Source organism: Rosa chinensis, chromosome 2, assembly GCF_002994745.2.
Source record: "Rosa chinensis cultivar Old Blush chromosome 2, RchiOBHm-V2, whole genome shotgun sequence".
NCBI classification, from domain to species: Eukaryota; Viridiplantae; Streptophyta; class Magnoliopsida; order Rosales; family Rosaceae; genus Rosa; species Rosa chinensis.
The window spans coordinates 17,599,121-17,614,886 of record NC_037089.1 but is presented as its reverse complement, the minus strand read 5'-3'; the positions used below and the strand labels follow the sequence as shown (position 1 = coordinate 17,614,886).

General features: G+C 38.0%; 2 protein-coding genes across 4 annotated transcripts; one reads left to right on the top strand and one right to left on the bottom strand.

Annotated features, from left to right (window-relative positions):
* The first annotated feature begins 1,438 nt into the window (after window positions 1–1,438).
* LOC112186798 (filament-like plant protein 7) lies at window positions 1,439–7,092 on the top strand. 3 transcript variants are annotated; one of them, XM_024325312.2, is made up of 6 exons: window positions 1,439–1,854; window positions 1,987–2,108; window positions 3,004–3,148; window positions 3,242–5,597; window positions 5,708–5,765; window positions 6,272–7,092. In XM_024325312.2, exons 2-6 carry the CDS (start codon window positions 2,013–2,015, stop codon window positions 6,761–6,763), a joined length of 3,147 nt encoding a protein of 1,048 aa, XP_024181080.1. In that variant the 5' UTR covers window positions 1,439–1,854; window positions 1,987–2,012; the 3' UTR covers window positions 6,764–7,092. The 3 variants fall into 3 exon arrangements, with proteins under 3 accessions (XP_024181080.1, XP_040370248.1, XP_024181084.1); XM_040514314.1 differs by lacking the exon at window positions 1,439–1,854 and adding an exon at window positions 2,204–2,237; XM_024325316.1 differs by lacking the exon at window positions 1,439–1,854 and adding an exon at window positions 2,199–2,237.
* A 78-nt stretch (window positions 7,093–7,170) lies between these two features.
* Window positions 7,171–9,569, bottom strand: LOC112186799 (protein IN CHLOROPLAST ATPASE BIOGENESIS, chloroplastic). Its single transcript, XM_024325317.2, has 11 exons — window positions 9,382–9,569; window positions 9,206–9,289; window positions 8,828–8,902; window positions 8,679–8,721; window positions 8,551–8,608; window positions 8,277–8,444; window positions 8,125–8,187; window positions 7,940–8,034; window positions 7,752–7,833; window positions 7,560–7,670; window positions 7,171–7,474 (listed from the first exon to the last, which is right to left on the bottom strand). Exons 1-11 carry the CDS (start codon window positions 9,494–9,496, stop codon window positions 7,334–7,336), a joined length of 1,035 nt encoding a protein of 344 aa, XP_024181085.1. The 5' UTR covers window positions 9,497–9,569; the 3' UTR covers window positions 7,171–7,333.
* Window positions 9,570–15,766: the final 6,197 nt, after the last annotated feature.

Sequence of the window (15,766 nt, the reverse complement as noted above, 5' to 3'; positions counted from 1 at the left end):
CTGTATGCACACAAAGCAAGGGAATACAAAAATGGAGACAACAGATGGCAGAATCAACAAAGGGTGTCACGTAAGATATATATAGCTAGCAGGTTAAACATCATTATTGAAGGAACTAATTAAAGATTAAAGGGCAGAATATGGAGGCAATTGCAAATATCGATCAAAACATGATCTGACACTATACCATAAAAATAAGGGACCTCTCAACACTGGTCAACTAGATCATATCATGAACCATTATGATAATTTAGTACAAATTTGTAATGAAATACAAGCCTCATCAATCATAGATGTTTATATCTAAAAAAAGAAAGGGCTAGTTTAAGGATACCAAGAGTAAGCACAATGCCTATAGTTGTTCATATATTATACATATGGAATGCATCTCCTCTTTTATGTAGTTACATAAAGCAATAAAGCATCACAAGCTCTTTACCTCTTTACCTTAGAAAAACAAAAGTAGCACAAAGTCAAACCATCTTTTCATTAAATACAAAAAAATTAAATATGCTCACCTAGTTATCTATTATAACACCTTTGAAGTCACAAAAATTAGGGAATTCTGAAATTGCTTTCATATGAGTAATTTTAATACTTAGCTCTTTCAATGTTATCGGTTATGAGAGAACCATAGAGTTATTTTATGTAAATATTTTTCGTTTATTTTGTTTTTGATAAAAAGACTTTACGTGATTATATTAGGAAGCACTTGAAATGTTTCTTTATGAAACACATGTCAATTTTTTTTGTTTTTGTTTTTGGTAAACCAACAAAAAGTGTTCTAATTTAGAGCACTTTAATACCTAAAAACACTTCTACCAGATCTAAAAACAAACAAGCCCAATATAGACCCTTAGTGATAAGTCGATCCTCCTGATCAAAACTAAAGGTCGAAGTCACTCTTGAACGAATGAATTTTGACAATTATCAAGAAAAATGAAGCCATTATTGATAAAGTTGATTCTAAAAAGATCACAAATAAAATTGAGATATTCTTTGATACAATCTAGTACGACATAAACCCCATTGCCAGTATTAGCTCAGTGGTTAGAGCACCCATTACCTAGAATCGAGTCACCATGGGGTAGGAGTGAAATTCTTTGATCTTCTTAACACTAAAAAAAAAATCTAGTACGACCTAAACCATAAACCCTATTACCGAATGATAATTTTTAGTAACCGAGGTCAAATTTTCCGTAAAACTAACAATCTTTACCAAATTCTTGACCTCAAATACCAAGATTTATTTTATAAAACATGTTTCCAAAGTATTTCCAGTATAATTCTTTTTAGTTTTCACGCATGCGAAGAAGACCGTCGTTGTCTCAAACAGTTATGTAGACAGGGACTTCCCCTCTTTCCCCTGTTTCGTTTTTCTTTCACATGAAGACCGCGAAGAACGCAACAAAACCAATAAACGGTGTCAACGACTCACAATCTCTCACACGCTTCTCTCCTCTTAGATCGTGTCGGATCCCAAATCCCAGCCCCCATCACAGACTGAGCTATACTCTACAGTCTCCACAGTAGTCTCTCTCTTCCTCTCTTTTCTATCATCTCCATCCACATTTTGCTTCCCTCACCTTTACTTTGCCTTCATTTCACTTTTCTCTCTTTACCAAACACTGCTTTCTCCTCTCTCTCTGCTTCTAAAAAGCTTAAAGCTTTGTGGGTGTGGTGTGGTTTCAGCTTCGTTATCAAAATCATCGTCCTTGAGTCCTCTCTCTCTTTCTAAGTGTCGGTGGGATCCGAGCCCCGCACTCTTCTCATTATTGCCATAATTGACTCTAATTAATGCTGGCTATCTGCTTCGCATGTTAGCAAGTTTCTCTGATCATCATCCATGCAAATGTATGTAATGCTCTCTCTCTCTCTCTCTCTCTCTCTCTCTCTTTTTGGTTTTCAGGTTTGGTTTTGGTGTTTTGCTTATTATGATTTTTGGGTTAACTTGTTTGCATTCTGATGACTGTTTTTGGTTTAAAGAATCGAGCTTTGGTGGTGAATGAAGCATGGATAAGGCGTGGCTATGGAGGAAGAAATCTACAGAGAAGCTGCCCATTGTTGCTGACAAAGTCAACGGTTCGTCAAAAGGAAATGAAGAAGAGGTAAGCTTTTTATGTTTACAGAGATTTTCCTTTCTTCTTCCAGTCCTGTTTAGCTTTCGTTTACTGTGTTTGTTGCTAATTTGATGTCAGAACAGGTGCTTGTTAAATTCATAGCTTAGTGAAATCCAGGTATATTCCAATTTTACCAATTATAAATCTTGATGAACAAAGTTACTATTTTGTTCTATGATAAAGATTGGATATGTTAATCTGGAACAGTCAATTATCACTAGTAACATTTGTTGGTATCTTGCATCACTCAAATTGAATAGGCTCTTCTGACTTGTACATATTTGGGGTAACCGCAGTTTCGAACACTGCCTATTGTGATACCAAGATGGCGATTCAGAATTTGGATAAAAATGATCTCTCATAACTTAAAATTAAAATTTGAAGTCAGTTTGGTATTTTGAATTTTTGATAGAAAAGACGCCATAGCTTAGTTGTTTTACATTCTCAGATTTTCTTTTTCTTTGGACATCAACATAAGGTAGAGAAACTAAAATGATCTGGTTTATTTATCCACATATCAAGATCTGATTTGGTCTACAGTACAATTGTGGGAGAGGCTCTAGTGAGGACTTTAAAATGATGACTCAATGAGCGACTTTCAAAACAACGGTTGGATGAGTAGTCCCAATTTTAGTTGAAATATTAATTCAACAACACACATATCATCCAACCGTTTGATTTGAAAGTCCTCATGAAGTTCTCATTTTAAGGTCCTCATTAGAGCCTCAACCATACAATTGTTATTTCAAACTGCACATTGCATTGTGAAACTTTTTACAGATAGCAGATATGCAATCCTTATGTAGCTGTATAGAATTTCCTGTAATTCTGAGCTTTGAGCACATAGTGGTATCATATCCAACATATTCTGTTTCTTCTTTAGATGGAGGCAATTCTTAATGAGAAGGCAGAGCTAGAGAAAGATTTGAAAGCTTTAAGTGATAAGCTGGCTTCAGCTCTCTCTGATTGTAAGAATAAAGATGAACTTGTGAAGAAACATGCCAACATGGCACAGGAAGCTGTTCAAGGTAATTTGTGTATGTGTTGGTAAAAGTAATGTGTACATTGTGTTAATATATTGTCTTCGTCCCAAATGATTTATTTATATTTTATTTATATAGGCTGGGAGAAGGTAGAAGCAGAAGCAGGGTTTCTGAAGCAAGAATTAGATAAATCTTTGCAACTCAGAGATGCCGGTGAAGAAAGAATATCTCAATTGGATGGAGCTCTCAAGGAGTGCATGCAGCAGCTACGATATGTTCGAGATGAACAACAGCAAAGGGTTCATGATGCTGTGATGAAGACAACAAGGGAATTTGAGAAATCCCAGATGGTATTGGAAGAGAAGCTAGCAGAGACCAGTAAAAGGCTTTCTAAAATAGGTGCTGAAAACACCCATCTTAGCAAGGCTCTTTCAGTGAAGGAAAAGTTGACTGAAGATTTAAGAAAACAATTGAGTCAGATGGAAGCTGATTTGAATGCACTTATGGCTAGATTAGAGTCCACTGAGAAAGACAATGCTTCTTTGACATATGAGGTTCGAGTGCTTGAGAAAGAACTTGATATCAGGAATGAGGAGAGAGAATTTAATCGTCGGACTGCTGATGCATCACACAAGCAACACCTTGAGGGTGCAAAAAAAATTGCAAAGTTAGAATCAGAATGTCAGAGGTTGCGTCTCCTGGTCAGGAAGCGGTTGCCAGGTCCTGCTGCCTTGGTTAAAATGAAAAATGAAGTTGAAATGCTCGGAAGAGATTCTGTTGACATGAGGAGGAGAAGTTTGAGCCCAAATGGTTTAAGGTATGACTCTACTGCTGATAAATTTCCTGAGGCTCCCACCAAAAGGATCAATTTTCTAACCGAGCAGTTATGTGCTATGGAAGAAGAAAATGCAATTCTCAAGGAAGCACTCAATAAGAAGATGAATGAGTTACAGTTTTCCAAAAACATGTATAACCGTGCAGCCTCCAAATTATCACAAGTTGAAACAGCGGTTGGAGAATCCCCAAGAGGTACTCTTATGCCACATGAACCCTCTGTAGCATCTATGTCTGATATTGGTAGCGATGATAAGGCTAGTTGTGCAGAATCATGGGCTTCTGCTTTGATTACAGAACTGGAGCATTTTAGAAATGAAAAGCAAAAAGGCTTGCCGGCGTGCAAAACTGTTGGAGCTTCAGACATAAATCTGATGGATGACTTCGTTGAAATGGAAAAACTAGCAGTGGTCTCTGCTGATAAAGTAAGTGTTGGTTCTTATGCTTCCTCACCAGCTAATACATTTGCTGGCCATTTGGAAAATCAGTATTCCTCGGAACTAGGGGGTAGCGATATAGTTCCTGTATCTGACAGTGAGTCAGGCTTCAGTTTGTCAAACCGGGAGACCAGCCGTATTGTTGACGTCAAAGCTCCTCATTGGCTCCAGGATATAGTGAAATTGGTGTTAGAGCACAGCCGTGTTGCAGGAAGAAGCCCTGAACAAATACAAGAGGATATAAGAATAGCTTTGGCAACTACAACCAATCCTTCTTCTGCTAAAAGCTGCATCTCATGGAAAAGCTCAAATCAGTGTCCAGTAACTGATTCAACCAATGGAGTAAGTGATCAGCAGTTACAACCAGATCTTAAGAAATCAATATGCAAAATAATTGAGCTTATTGAAGGAATCAGTTTGCCATCTCCAGATTATAACACAGACGCCAGATACAAGAATTCAGAAACACAGGCAGGCTACATGGTTCGTGTTTTCCAGTGGAAAACTTCTGAACTTGGCACTCTTCTACAACAATTTGTTCATGCTTGTTATAATCTGTTAAATGGAAAGGCTGGTCTTGATAAATTTGCTGAAGAACTAACTACGGCTTTGGACTGGATTTTGAACCACTGCTTTTCACTTCAAGATGTTTCAAGCATGAAGGATGCAATTAAGAAGCAATTTGATTGGGATGATACACGAAGTGAAAGCGAGGCAGAAGTTGGAATGGTTGGTCACTATTCAGATGCAGACAAATTTCGAGTTCTCAGAGCACACACATCATTTAGGCCTATGGCTCCTTCTTCAAATGGCCATGGCAGTCAAATAGAAGAGTTGCAGTCCAATTTGGTCCAAGAAAACCAAAAGTTAAAGGATGAACTTGCGAATACAGAATCTGGCAAAAAAGAGTTGGAAGGCAGACTTCAGTCAGCCTGTGATAAGAGTGAATTCCTGATCAATCAGCTTAAGGAATCCGAGAAAATTATTGCCAGCTTGCAAGAAGAGTTACAAAGTTTAAGAGACTCGAAGAGTTTGATGGAGGATCAACTCAAAACTCAAAAGACAATGAATGAAGATCTTGACACGCAGCTCACAGTGACCAGAGTTGAATTGAGTGAAACTCATCAGAAGTTTTCATCTCTAGAAGATGAGCTCGAGAACAAATACAACTGCTGTGAAGAATTGGAAGCTTCATGCGTTGACCTGCAGCTTCAGCTCGAAAGGTACCTCTGCGAACACATAAAAAAACGATGAATCTCATAGTTAACTATAGTTCCAAGTAATACAGTATTGCACTATTGCTTATGCATCTTATTCATGTGTGTTTTATCAGTATGAAGACGAAAAGCCCTGACTCCAATCTTAACCAGGAGGAAAGGCAAGACCAAACTGTAAGTTAATATCCTCTTTACATTTGCATTTACCAATTTTTTAAAAGAAAAAAAACAAATTAACCATGTCTTCAGTTACTCTAGCATTTTCCATACATCTGACAAAGTATGTATTTTCTTTTATAACAAAGTATTGTTTTTTCCTTGCTGGAGCATGATTTGTGAATAAGAATCTTTTGTAGTTCAAGACTGAGTCCTTATTTGCAGCATTTAAGATTCAACTTACATCATATTTCTAGATTAGATGGTGTGATTTAACTAATAAGACTAAGCAGAAATAGAACCCTCTCACAAGGAAAACCTTAAAATTTCTTTTTGCATATCAGACACAGACACAGTAAAAACCTTAAAACAAAAAATGATCCACTTATGATGCAACATTTTCTCTTTCCTTTCATTGTGCTTTGGTATCATTCAATTGTGATATTGCACAATAGTTCAAAGTTTTATTATTTTTACTTGTGGGTGCTCAAGTAAATGTAAAGGATTGTTGATCAATTTTGCAGGAATGGGAGATAACAGCTGCTTCAGAAAAGTTGGCAGAATGCCAAGAGACTATACTTAACCTTGGGAAGCAGTTGAAGGCGATGGCTGCACCAAGAGAAGCAGCCCTTTTTGACAAGGTCATTGCTGATCCCACTGATGTAAATACCACAACAACCATAGCCACTGGCGCTACCTCAAACAAGACCATGAGCCGCCGGTCCTCTCTACTTGATCAAATGCTAGCAGAAGATGGCACTACGACCAAAGATTTTATATCTCCCAAGACAAAAGAAGTTGACAATAATTTCACCTCCACATTTGGTCCCAAGAGGGTAGTAGAGCCCCTCGAGAATATCCTCAATTTAAATGTGAAGCACCAGGATGAGAATGCTGCTACTGGTTCATTTGCTCTGGTGCCTAGCAAGAAACGAAGTGGGAGTTTATGGAGGAAGCTACTCTGGAGACGCACAAAAAGTAGCAGCAAGAAAGCACCCCTTCCGATCGCCTCATGATAGATCACTATCACATGATGAAACCACTATTGGAGCTCTGGGCTCTGTTTTTTGGTAGTGTGGTTTGTTACACACCTGGAATGGGAAATAATAAGGCTATAAGTTCTGTTGGTCAATAGAGAGATAATGGAGAGTGATCGAGAGTGATTTTTCTTTTGGTTGGCATACTTTGTGTATCACTCCTGTGTATATATATATCAATGCCTAGCTAACTAGGAATTTGCAGCAATGTCAGCACATTAGAAGTTGACATTTTTGCACCATCTTGTAATTCCAGTTTTGATAGCCATAATTTCCAAATCAATAAAGTAACTCTTCCTTTCTGAAAATGAATATTATGCATAAAAGTTTGGGAACCCTGGTTGGACAAATTAAACTCCTGCATAATTTTTTTTTAACATTATCCCTGCATAAACACAACTGTATTTTATTCATCGAAAGAGGCATTACAGCAGATTAAGCAATGTCCGCCACAAATTAATTACTCGAACATAAACATCCTCTCCCGTCATGAAGCCAGTTTCATGACAATTTGCATTCAATTTGACATAAATCTCTTTATCTTTACTATCAATCTCTGCATAGCACAAATTTTGCAATATCTGGGAGGCCACCTTCTTTGTAACAATTAGCAACCTGCTCCACACATTCATCCCAACTCTCTTCAACAGAAGCTAAATCCAATAAAAAAGCTGCTTCATCCAATGCGACCTGCAAAAAGATGGAACTGTGAGGATAAGAAATTGTTTTACCAACTATTGTTTCCAATGAAGTTCATAGGGGAAATTTGGAAAACCTGTGCAGGGGCTTTCCCCTTTTTCAGATCTGCTTGCCTTCCCTCCTCACTCACCCTCTCCTTAATGTACTCAATTTGCTCATCCTCCCATTGTGCTATATCAGCAACTTCCTGAATCATGTGTCACAAAAGAATTTTAGCAGAGGATGGGGGGCTAAAACAATGTGGAAATGATCAAAGAAAGTTAAAAACCTGGTATTTGCACCCCAGAGTCCACCAGGGTGATTTTAAAGCTCCCCTAGCAGCATCTTTAGCTTCAACTGTACGACCGACCCTATAAATATACAGATAGGGCTCCTTAGATGATGAAACCTAAGTGGTCTGGTAGACTAAATCACAACAATGTATAGGAAAAGTAACTGGTGAAGTGTCCTACGAACTTCAGCAAAACCTCAGCATTGAATACAAAAGGCCGTGCAAATCCAGGAAAATGCTCCTTCTTTGTGTAGAATTCTCCTGTTACCAAAGCTGAGACCTATCAAAAGCACAAAGAAATTAGGTCACACAGTTACTAACCAGATTCTACTTAAAGTCTTAGAGACAGCAGCAAAACTCAGGTGCTTACTTGGTCCCCTTCCTCAAAATGCCACTTCACTTTGCGCTCCAAGACATCTGGAAATAAACCAACCTAAAAATTAACTATGTATTAGCATATCTTCTTTTAACAAACGGAAACAAAGAAGCAGCAAAACAAATTACAATAGAAATCTCCCATACTTTTCTTAAAATGTAGATATCTAGTTTTGAAATCTCTGACTTGGCAAAGTCACCCTTTTTATAAAGTTTCTCCCCAGCATCACCAGATGCATGAAATATCTCTTCATTGCTTTCCCCAGAGTGTTTAGCATCTTCTTCAACTAGAATTCTATGGATAAGTTGGTCTACCTGTGGACGAATAACATGAGTTTTCCCCGATGAGAGTTCCATACCAGTAGAAAAATTCCATTCACATTGAAACTTTTGCACAAGGGTTGCACAATGCTTTACTTACATTTTTAGCTAAAAGCCACACCCCATGCTTCTTGACCTCAACTACCGGCATATCCATACTGCAGGAATTGGACTAGATGAATAAAGCATTCAAAAATGGATCCAGGTTGTTTCTGTACAAACACTCACCCTGGTGGAGCTGTAGGCCACCGAAGCAATGCAGTTACAGCACCTGTTCACAAGGAATAGCTCAAAATTACAACAGCCTTAGCAACAAGGCAACTCTTGGGGTAATAAATAATAACGATCAACTAGATAGAGGTAATCCTTTTCTATACCTGAGCTATTTTTTGAAAGTGGTACGGCAAGGGGGATTAAACCTTGCTTTGCTCCTGGAGAAATAATAGAATCACCTGTTTCATAGTAATGTATGTAATAATAACTTGATCAGAAACTCCATGATTTACAAGATGAACACACTACTAATTACAATGTATACATTATTTTATAATGCCATACAACTCAGCACAAGATTGTATTTTTGAGATGATAATTTTACATAGTGCCCAAGAAAATCAATCCACTGATGCAGAGCATGGCAACGTTGAAGAAAACAACCAATCTATGCAACATCCCATATCACAAAAAGTGAATTACACCCAACAAAAAGTGAAATATTGAATCTTGAAGAGATTAACAAAACAATGATGACCCACCTCTGGTCTTGAGCATTTTCAGCAGCTGGCTCAAATGCTGTGGAGGCTGAGTTCCTGCCACCTCCTTAATGAAAGACACATGGTCTGCAAATCAATTCCCCAAACAAAACTTTAAAAACACAGCAAACTAACAAGCGCTTCCAGAAGATTACAAACCAAACAGTGCCTTAGCTCACCAGAACTGGAAGAGGAATAAGAACAGCGTGGACTAGCTCTGCCATGGCCAAGAAGCACAGTGGGAAAAGCAGTGGCTCGAGGACGTCCGTACACTACTCCGCCGCCAACTTTCATTTCTGTGCTACACTGGGTCTGGACGTCTGGCGTTCTTCTCTGACTTCGTTTGTTTATCTTGACTATGTTTGCTCCAAAATTCTCAGCCACAGTAGATTGGGCTAGAAAAGGTTCTAAGTTGACTTAGCCAACCCAAGGGCTTCACACGGTCAGGCCCAGATGATCTTTCAACTGGTAGAAACTAGTGCGCCCTCTCTTCTGAGAACACAGCTTTCGTGCTTCATGTCCATCCATGCATCAAATTTTAGGGTATCTTGCAAATTATACTTTTAATTTTTATAAATCATCTTACTTTTTGACTTTGAAAGATCGCAAAATAATTTCTTCAGAAAGTTTAGTACTCCATCAATTAGAACCACATTCTAAAAATCATGTTTTACCAATATATGGTGAGATTAAGAAACAAGACAATTTGAATAGAAATTGGGGTTTGCATGGTTTGACATGTTGAGAGGCATAGAGGCACTCATGGAATGCAATGGCAGGCCCAAACATGTAAAATCTTATACATTATTTTTTCTTGCAATTCTCCTATATCATAAGCTCACAATTTGTAGATAATGAGTTTTAGAAAGTATTCCAATTGAGGGAACACTTGAACCTCAAACAATTTTTTTTAATGAATTTCATTATTTTATGACTTTGAAAGATCGTAAAAAAAAATTGTGTCATAATTTTTGAGTTCCATTAGTTTGAGATATGTTTAAAATCATCATTTGAGGGTGGAGAAATTTTGGTGAGAAAATAAGAACATGCCATTTTGGTCAATAACCGTATGCTATAGTCCACGTCCATAGCTCTAAAGTAGAAATCATAGTCTTGGATTTTTTATTTTGTTATTTTTATAGGATTATGGGATCCAATTTCAGGAAATTGGGGTGTGAACTATAATTTTTATTTTTCTTTTTACCTTTAGAATAAATAAAAAAATTGTATTAATTTATAATATTAACTAATTAAAACCTAAGTAATTGGTTAAAAAATTAGAGCTTAAGATGATACCAATGACTAATATGATGTTATGTAACATGAAATATCAACCTATCGATCTGTAGAATTTTCGCTTTCTTTCACCATAGAAGTCTAGGTATATATTCAGGTACTGCTCATGATAAATCCTTTGATTATTATGTTAGCAATTTAGCTCTTCTGATCATTTTATCTTTAATTTGTCATTAATTGATGCTAAATTTCATCTAGTTAATTGCTGTCTCACTTGATGGAGTTGTATATTCTAAAACTCTACTCGAGACGGGCAAGGATCGGCGGATAGCAACAGAACCATCTCTCTCTCTCTCTCTCTCTCTCTCTCTCTCTCTCTCTCTCTCTCTCTCTCACGCTTCCTTTCTTTCATCGACGGCAGAGACGACACCGCTGCTAGAAGTCATCGTCGAAGTCTCGGAATCCGATTTGGGAGTGGATCGATTAGGAGTCGACGGCGGCCTTGTCAGGTTCTATTCCAGTGCATCAATATGGAAGAAATTGAGGTGGCCGACGATTGGAAGTCGCCGAGTCTGGTTCGACTTGGTTTTGGTTCAAGTCGATCTCTTGCCGGAATGGAGTTTGGGTCGAACGTTGGCACGTTAGCAGCGTCTGAATAACTTGGGTCATTGACGTCGACGTCTGAAGATGGTTCACGATCTAGTTTGATGCATCGACGAGATCTGGATAATTGTAATCATCGTTCGAATTCTCGGGTCTGAGTCGGACCTTTTCGATGTTTTGCACATCTGGGTGCGAGAGAAGGAAGAACTTGTTCACTAGCTGGAGATAAGATTGCCGAGTCCCTTCTTGACCTTCCATGGTGAATCGGGAGCTGTACGTGACTCACTGAGTTAAGCGGTCTCCGAGAAAAAGCTTTCTTTCTGTGCTTTTCTTTAGCGAGGTAGGAGGCACTGAAAAGTCTGAAATAGATTATGTACATGACTTTGTTTGTTTCTTTATGAACCAATGATCAGTTTCACGTTTGTATCTTCAAGTTTGGGATTTGAATTTTGTTTCAAGTTGTTTTTCCCTTAAGTTGATGATCAGAATAGCTGGATTAGCTAATTATTGGGAGCCAATAATCATTTTATTGGGGCAATACACTTATTCTTGGGGGCAATAATGTTTCTTCTAGGGGGCAATAATCATATTATTAAGGGGCAGTAATGTCTCTACTGGGAGGCAATAATCATATTATTACAGGGCAGTAATGTCTCTACTGTGGGGCAATAATCATAGTATTAGGGGCTACTGTGGGGCAATAATCATATTATTAGGGAACAATAATATTTTCCCGTGACCTATGAGATCTCTGACGAGTTTTTTTAGAATTTCCGGCGACTTGTGACGGGATTCCGGCGACAGGTGACCAGTGACCGGACTCCGTCGACTAGTGACCGAAATCCGATGAGCATTGACGGGACTCCGGTCAAGTTTCCATTGACTTCTCTCTAAGTGACAATGGGAGGAGGTCAAAATTGTCTCAATAATATACACAAAATAATTAAAAAAAACTTAATTGGGTATTAGGGCAAAAAATACTTAATTTGTTGGGTAAGTGGGAAATCTTATAAGATGCTTGGGTAAGTGGGGTTAATGAAGCTCAATTTTGGGTAAATAGACATTTTCCCAAAGAAATAAAAGGAAAAGAAAGCTGAGAGAAGATCACGTGCAGCTGGTGGATGATTAATTAAGCAAAAGTTGATTTCAAAATTCAAACCCTTTGGCACACGTGCAGCACCATAACACTATGTTTGTTACAAATCTCCACCTCATTTTTTTTTTTTTTAAAGAGGATAAAAAAATTTCACTCCTACCTCTATGGTGACTCGAAACCCAGAACCTGGATCCTAGATAGTAGGCACTCTAACCACTGAGTTAACATCACTTCGTCAACCTCATTTTTTTTGTTTTCTTTTCTTCTTCTTCTCCGGTCTCGAGGTACATCCGAAAGCATCATCCTTAGAATAATTGGATTCGGCTTCCTTAATCATGTTGACTATGGTTGACCGGCTTCGTCTATTTTGTCATCTTATCGAAAACTCTAAATTACTCCAATTTCGATTCATTTTTTCTCGTTTCTGCAACTTCACTTATTTCCTACACAATAAATAAAAATGAATTAATTATATGATAATTAACTTAAAAAATAGCTTAATTATAGTATTTAGAATGCAATTACATACATAGAATCACATACATGTGTGTATGTATATAAGAATTAACTCAATTAAGCATCCCACGTAGCAACATTCTAGAAATTTATGCAGTTTCAAAGAAATTTTGATCGTTGGAATTAATCGTTCACATTTTTTTTTGGTCTGATTATTAATCATTCACATAGAAACACATGCACATTTGTATCACCGGAAAAGAAAAGGTGAAAATAAAATATAAAAAAATCTGCATGATGGAAAGAAGATTTGATATCGTGGTCCATAAATTTTGATTAGTTGAGACAGAAAATATTAACTAACTGGGTGGGTACATTATCAAATGTGAAAGTGCTGCACAGCTATTTGCTGGTATGCGTCCAAACAGTTATTTGAAATGATAGAGCAACTGATGATTAAATTGTGTAAATGGTGGATTGGATGGTTTTGGATTGCTATAATCATATTGGACAGACGTTTAAGTTATTCTTGGATACTTGACAAAAAAAAAAAAGTTATTCTTGGATGGGTTCGGATTGTGAGATTGACTGTGTGTTTATATGGAGAAAGGTGGGGAAGGTTTTTTTTTAATTTTTTTTTTCTCAAAGGTGACGAAGTTTTTAAAGACAATAAGTTTTGTGAATTTCACCTTAAGCAATTGAAGAAGGCCTTGTTTGGGATTGCTTTATTTATAAAAAAAAAATCAGTTTTTATTTAAAATTTTAGATATTATTGTGTTGGTAAATAAATAAAAAACAGCTTTAATTGAAAGTTTTAAGTCACTGGCAGCAGATTTTAGAAGCAGTATAGATATTACTTTTAAAAGCTGTTGTAGATCAAAACACATTCTGAAGTTGTTTTATGTACTGACAGTATTTTTAAAAATATTATTTACCAAACACGAAACTGTTTTAATTCACAGTTGATTATTCTCACAACACAGCTGCGACAGTTTTTTTTAAAAGACACCGCAATCTTAAACTAGTCTGAAAATATCTCTTATAAAGAAAAGAAAAAAAAAAAACAAAGAAGTTATGAAGTGCATCGGATATTTCTGCTAAAATATTTTAAGTTATCATGCACGGTCGCTACCAGACAAGGTGGTCAGTGATGACCTACTATCAATTATTACTTATAATTTGATAGTCCCTAGGAGTCCATAGCATGCAGAAATGAGTAGCTTCTAGGGTTTTATTTTCATTGGAATTCTTGTTGTATAATTCAATCATATTATATATATGGAGGGAGTTGATTAAATATTATCTTTAATATGATTTTGATAAAATAATTCATTGTCATTCCTTCAATAATATATACACACACACGCAAGCTGGATCAGAATCCGATGTCCGCACAGATGCAAAAATTCAGACGTCCATCCTCAGGCCTCAATAGCGGCGTTGTTGTTGCCGGACGAAAGACTCTGGACATCCCGGATAGCGTCGTCATCAAAGCGGAGGCTCAGGTGATTGGATTCGAAGGCATGCGTAGCAAACTCGCCTGAAACCATGGAAGAACCATCAAGGTTGACTTCAAAGTCTTCATCAACAAGTCCAACAACAAGAAAAGGCTCAACATCGAGGCCTGGTTCCGTCCAGCGAGAACAGCGCCTCTCATTGGAACGTGATGCAGCTGTGAGGATGGACGTTTGCACTTTTTCTGTTTTGTGGACGTCTGCTTCTAAACGGCTCCGTGTATGTGTGTGTGTGTGTGTGTGTACATAGGTTTGCTCTGCAAAGGAGGTCCGTTCTATTAGCGTGAGTCATAGCTTAACATTAGGAATAGAATATATTGTAATTATATCGTAGTTAGTACTTACCTTTTCTATGTGTGGTAGAGAATAGAGACGTAAGTCAATTGTATTCTTGTAATCCTCTTTATATAGCTCCACTGTGAGATGAATCAAATATCTGAAAATTCATTCTCTCAATCTCATTATATTTGACTTGGTATCAGAGCAAAGATCCGAGAGGACTTTGTCTTTTTTATTTTTATTTTTTTTATTTTTTTATTTTTTCAGTTCGAGGAATTAATTCAACAACCCCATTGTTAGGGTTATTGTTCTCTTAAACGGCGTTATTGTCATCTCGTCGTTATCTTCCTTGCACCAACATCCGTCCAAGAACGATCTGACCGTCTTCTTCTTGGACTTCGACGTTATCAGTCAGCTTTCTTCGACGTCAAGCCAGCCGCCTCTAACCGATGTCGTCTGCCATCTTCCAAATCGTCAGTCTTCTTCATCATCGTTCCAGGTCTCTCCAAGCGGCGGCGTTATCCTTCATCTATTCCAAATCGGTTTCTTCTCCTTGTCAGACCTCCATAAACTCCAGGTCATGACTGGTTCAAGTCTTCAAATAAGCTCTTCAGATCGGTCACTCTCTGCTGCTCGGTTCCCGGTGTCGCTGTCAGTTTCTGGCTCTTCAGAACGTCTTCTTCTTGGACTTTGATGTTGCCAGACCAACCCTCTCCATCTCACCACCAGACCGCCTTCGTCCTCCTTTGCTTTAGACCCAGTCGTTCGCCGCACCAGTTCTAGGCGTCGTCCGATTGCCATCATATTTATCAGAACAAGGTTCGTCAGTTCCCGGCAACGCCGCAAAGCACCTAGATCGTCGACTTCATCTGTGAAGATCGCCGTCCTCATCTTCGGGTCGCGTCGCTCCATCTCTGACTCACCATTCCTTCTTCGCGTTGCTCCGCTGCCCTCAGCCCACTGTCGTGTCTTAGCCTGATTTCGAGTTTGTTTCTCTCTAGTGCGTCGCTGAATCGCCTCCATCTCAGTCAACTGGGTCAACCCAGTCAACTAGCCTCAACTCGGTTAACTCAGTCAGCCTAACTTGGTTAACTCAGTCAGCCTAACTCGGTCAACCCATTCAGCCCAGTCAACTCCAATAGGTTCCAAAAAAAAAAAATCTGTTATTATTTTTGGAGCTTTCTGTTCTTCTTATTTCCGCTGCATACTTTGGGATTTGTGTGTTTTTTGCTATTGTATTATTGCAATGGGTGGTGATGACAGTGAAGGTCAGAGTTCCAAGATCCATGAGGTCCAGAAGGTTGAGGTTTCTGTCCCACAAGGCTTCACCAATCGCTCTCATCCTTAATGCTCTTATTGCAATGACCTTGGACATGTTCG

What these genes read in the sequence shown, in the direction of transcription:
- LOC112186799 (XM_024325317.2), bottom strand. Translation starts at nt 9,496, where the DNA reads ATGAAAGTTGGCGGCGGAGTAGTGTACGGACGTCCTCGAGCCACTGCT. An exon ending in GAAAATGCTCAAGACCAGAG is followed by an intron (nt 8,903 to 9,205) that starts GTGGGTCATCAT and finishes ACTATGAAACAG; the next exon opens with GTGATTCTATTATTTCTCCA. An exon ending in TGTGGCTTTTAGCTAAAAAT is followed by an intron (nt 8,445 to 8,550) that starts GTAAGTAAAGCA and finishes ATTCGTCCACAG; the next exon opens with GTAGACCAACTTATCCATAG.
- LOC112186798 (XM_024325312.2), top strand. Translation starts at nt 2,013, where the DNA reads ATGGATAAGGCGTGGCTATGGAGGAAGAAATCTACAGAGAAGCTGCCC. An exon ending in GGCACAGGAAGCTGTTCAAG is followed by an intron (nt 3,149 to 3,241) that starts GTAATTTGTGTA and finishes TTATTTATATAG; the next exon opens with GCTGGGAGAAGGTAGAAGCA. An exon ending in AGGAAAGGCAAGACCAAACT is followed by an intron (nt 5,766 to 6,271) that starts GTAAGTTAATAT and finishes TCAATTTTGCAG; the next exon opens with GAATGGGAGATAACAGCTGC.